The sequence below is a fragment of the Passer montanus genome, unplaced genomic scaffold, assembly GCF_014805655.1.
Source record: "Passer montanus isolate IOZ18808 unplaced genomic scaffold, ASM1480565v1 scaffold60, whole genome shotgun sequence".
Taxonomy (NCBI): Eukaryota; Metazoa; Chordata; class Aves; order Passeriformes; family Passeridae; genus Passer; species Passer montanus.
Window position 1 is genome coordinate 2,735,834 of NW_024371038.1, and position 3,804 is coordinate 2,739,637.

At 52.3% G+C, this 3,804-nt stretch overlaps 1 protein-coding gene across 2 annotated transcripts in view; it reads left to right on the plus strand.

Annotated features, from left to right (window-relative positions):
• The first annotated feature begins 3,025 nt into the window (after positions 1 to 3,025).
• Positions 3,026 to 3,804, plus strand: part of ZNF326 (zinc finger protein 326) — a 24,892-nt gene continuing 24,113 nt past the window's right edge. The window contains exon 1 of one of the 2 annotated variants that reach the window (XM_039727130.1): positions 3,026 to 3,565. In XM_039727130.1, the coding sequence (XP_039583064.1) occupies positions 3,247 to 3,565 (319 nt within the window). In that variant the 5' untranslated portion in view covers positions 3,026 to 3,246. The remainder of the gene's footprint in view (positions 3,566 to 3,804) is intronic. The other variant, XM_039727129.1, reaches the window with a different exon arrangement.

Here is a 3,804-nt window from a genome sequence, read left to right on the forward strand (position 1 = left end):
CCCATTGATCTTAATTAAGTCTAAAATAATACGCTTTTGCTGACCCGTTTGTATTGAATCCAAAAAATTGTATGTTATACCTGCTGTAGTCTCGATCTGCCCCTGGATCCAGTTTCTTCTCCTTGAGCTTCTGGTGGTGGGACAGTAAGCCCAAATAAACCTCTGTGTTTTCAGGGCTATACTTCCTCTTCTGTATGAAACCGAATTTGTCATAATCAGGTGTTCTCTTTGGCACACACCCTCATTTCTTTGACAGATGCCTGTCCCCATAACAACCACCTGTGTTGTCAATAAGTTCTTCAGACCATGAAAGGACACACAGGACACCAGCAGTTTTCACAGGAACACTGGGGGATGCATACAAATTTTAAGCAATCTTGACATGATGTGCATGGGCCCAACTCAGAGCCTCCTGAAGTCCATATGAAACTGCTGATTTCAGTGATCACTCATGTCTCCAGGGGCTGCTACTGACTTTTTGAATTCAGATTTTTAACATGACAAACTATAGAGGCTTAACCTTGTGACTCTTGGGAGTCTAGTATACTCCAATGAGTAAATCTGGTGATGATTAGTCACAGAATAGATGTGCTTTAGGAAAATAGTGGAGAGATTCACAAAAATACATGTTTTGGCATAATTTCCTGTGAATGAGGAGTGTTAGGTGCCGTGGACCTGCTTCTGCCCATTCTCAGTCTTGGTCTTTGGAGACCCCCAACATGCATGCAGGCAGCATGCATAGCCTGATCCTGCTCCTAAGGATGTGTGCATAGGGAAAAATCCTTCAAGGGTCTCCCAGCACTTGTCTCCCAGACTGCTCATGTGACTCACCAAGCCAGCTGGCTTGAAGCTCATTACCAGCTCATATACATGGACACAGAACAGAGGGCACAATCAATCACATGGAAAATAGATAAAAAAGAATATGAAAAGAGGATCGGATAGACGGTGGCCATTAGCTATGGGGCTCAGTCACACTAACATATTGACCAGCAGCCTGCTTCTCTGCAAATAGTCCTTTTTATTCCCCTTTTCCAATGAGCCTCAATCTTTTTTGTTTTCCTTGATCTACCATTGGTTGTCCCTTCTTTCTCTATGGCCTTCTGCCTAAACATCTCATAATAATGCTTATAACTTTAACAGTCTCCTGACTTTCAGATGCTTCAGTACAAATTCTGCTCTCCTTTAAACAATAGTCTGTTTAGATTGTGATAGGGAAGATGTGTGATAATGTCTTTATAATAATTCGATGGGTGAAAGTATGGGTGTTTATGTCTTTGAAACAGGTCTTAATGTCTCTATTAACTTCAAGCAGCAGTTTGCTACAGAGCCCAGAGGGCTTGGCTTCTGAAACAGACAGGAGGGTCTGCACAAGCTTGACTTCCCGAAGCTGGGTGTAAAATGACAGGTTCATATGGTCACAGGGGATCTGTGGTTCACAGGGGATATGCGGAAGGCAGTTTGGGAAGGCTGTACCTTCTTGGTACCTCAGAAGCGAGGAAAGGAAGAGAGCAACTTGTGGCCAGGACTTCAGGATAAAAGGAGGCTGCGTCCTCTGAAATCTCAGGAGGGAAAACCTGTGGGCATGTGCTCCAGGGGACTCTCTCCCTTTATTAAGCAGGACTCCTGTATCTGCTTTATGGACACTGGTTTTTCATACCGTGATTTTCCATACAGTTGCATAGCCAACCCGGGACTTTCAGTTGTTGAGTCTCTCAATAGGTTTTGAGCCAGGGAAACAGCTAAAACATTCACCTTTGACAGACCTATGGGCAATTGATTCAGATGAATTTTTGTGTTTATTTTGGATAACGATTAGCTGCACTGATCACAAATCTATTCTGCCTATATATCTTCCTTTCAGAGCTTTAGGGCAGCGGGATGCTGGTCCACGTGCCTGTTCACAAGCACAAGTCTGAGGATCAGGCTGGACCATCACAAAAGGCTGCAGAAAAGAGGCTGCTGTGTTGCAAACACGAGATGGATGTACAGCCCCGGACATTCAGGAAAACATCTACTGTATGAATCTCACGTTCAGTGCAAGAAGCTCTGTCCGGTGTGCATGTGCGCAGGGATGGCGGCGCAGAGCGGGCTGTGTGAGGGGTATTTGCACCGTGGCGGCAGGGCTGTGCCCGAGCACACGGTGCCTTGGGCAGGGACGGCCGCGGGGCCATGCGCTCGCCTCTGCTGCCCCCCAGAGCCCGGCCCGGAGCAGGCACGGACCGGGTCAGGCACGGACCGCATGGATCTCCGCTCCTCGCCTCGGTGACCCAAATCGTGCGAGCCTGCAGTGGGCGTTTATCCCTTTGCGCATGGAGAGAAACTGTTAGAGCCGCCCAAGACTGAAGGAAACCCGATTCCCCGGCAAAACCTAACCCCATTGCAGAGTGGCTTTTCTCGCTTATACAGCCTGAATGTTCACCCACAGCCTGTCCTCAGAGACATTTTCCTAGGTTTTCTGTATCAGATCTGCTCATTACCATTTCATATGTTTTTTCTTCTTCTTCTCCCCCCCCCACCTTTCCTTTTTGTTTCTTTAAGAGTTGTATAAAACATTAAGAAACTCTAAGGAGTGACATACCCCTCATCTTCACACCCGTCGTTGAGGATTTTTTGCATGATCATGTGTCTGGGCAAAGTCTGTTTCTCAAATCTTTTGGCTGTATAGAGGAGCACAGTGTTACCTACAAATCAATGAAGTCTGTACCTAACCTCAAATGAAGTCTGTTTTTAACATCAGCCATTTTGAGTGCAGCCTGTTACAGACACAAAATACTTTGTCTGGGGACTGGTGCATCACAGAATCACTGAATCATGAATGTTAAGGGGTTGGAAAGGATCACAGATCATCTAGTCCCAACCCTACACCCCCTCCCCACCAAGGGCAGGAACACCTCACACTAGACAGTGTGACATAACACATGCAGTAAATAATTTCTTCCTTAGGTAAACTGGTGTTGTTAGGTCCATCAAAGGGGGGCATCACAGAGGGCATGTCTTAAACAAACGGTTTATTTCGCAAAGTCGCTTGGTTTGCGTAACACAGCAGCAGCCCACACTGGGAAGAGGCCGGGCCCATGGCCAGGGCTGTGCAGCTGCAGGGGCGCTACCGAGGGCTCAGTCCCGCCAGGCACTGGCTGACTTCAGCGGAGCGCACTCGGAAGCACTTCACCAGGCCGCTGGGCGTGTGTGGGAGGGTGATGCTGTGGATCTCTCGCCACTCCTCGTCCTGCAGCGACCTCAAGCATGACAGGGCCCGCCGCCAGAACACAAAATGGCGGCTGCCAGGGCTCAAAATGGCCGCCGCGCAGCCTCCCTCGTGACCCGGCCGAGCCGGGCCCCGTGCGCGGCGCTGCGCGCGGCGGGCTCGCGTCCGCGCTCCCCGCGGGCCGGCCCAGCCACGTGACGCGCCGGCCGAGCCAATCGCCGCGCGCCGTGGCCGTGCGGGCAGCGCGCGGGTCCCGCCTCGCCTCGTTGTGGTGGAGGGCGCCATTGGGAGCCGCCGGAGCCGCCGCTGCCTTCCCGCCAGCAGCGCCCGCCGCCGCCGCCATGGACTACGGGGAAGGTGAGGGCGCTCCCCCCCCGCAAGGGCAGGGCCCGGCCGCCGCCGCCGCTGCCGCCGTGGGGCCCGGCCGCGACTCAAAATGGCAGCGGCCGCTTTGTTAGGCGCAGGACGGAGCCCCCCTCACCCACGTCCTCGTCCTCCTCCCCCGCCGCCACGGCCGGGCTGGGGGAGCTGCGGCGGCGGCCGGCGGCGGGAGGGCTGCGCGGGAGGAGGGCCTCCCCGGGGCGGCGCGGGCGGGC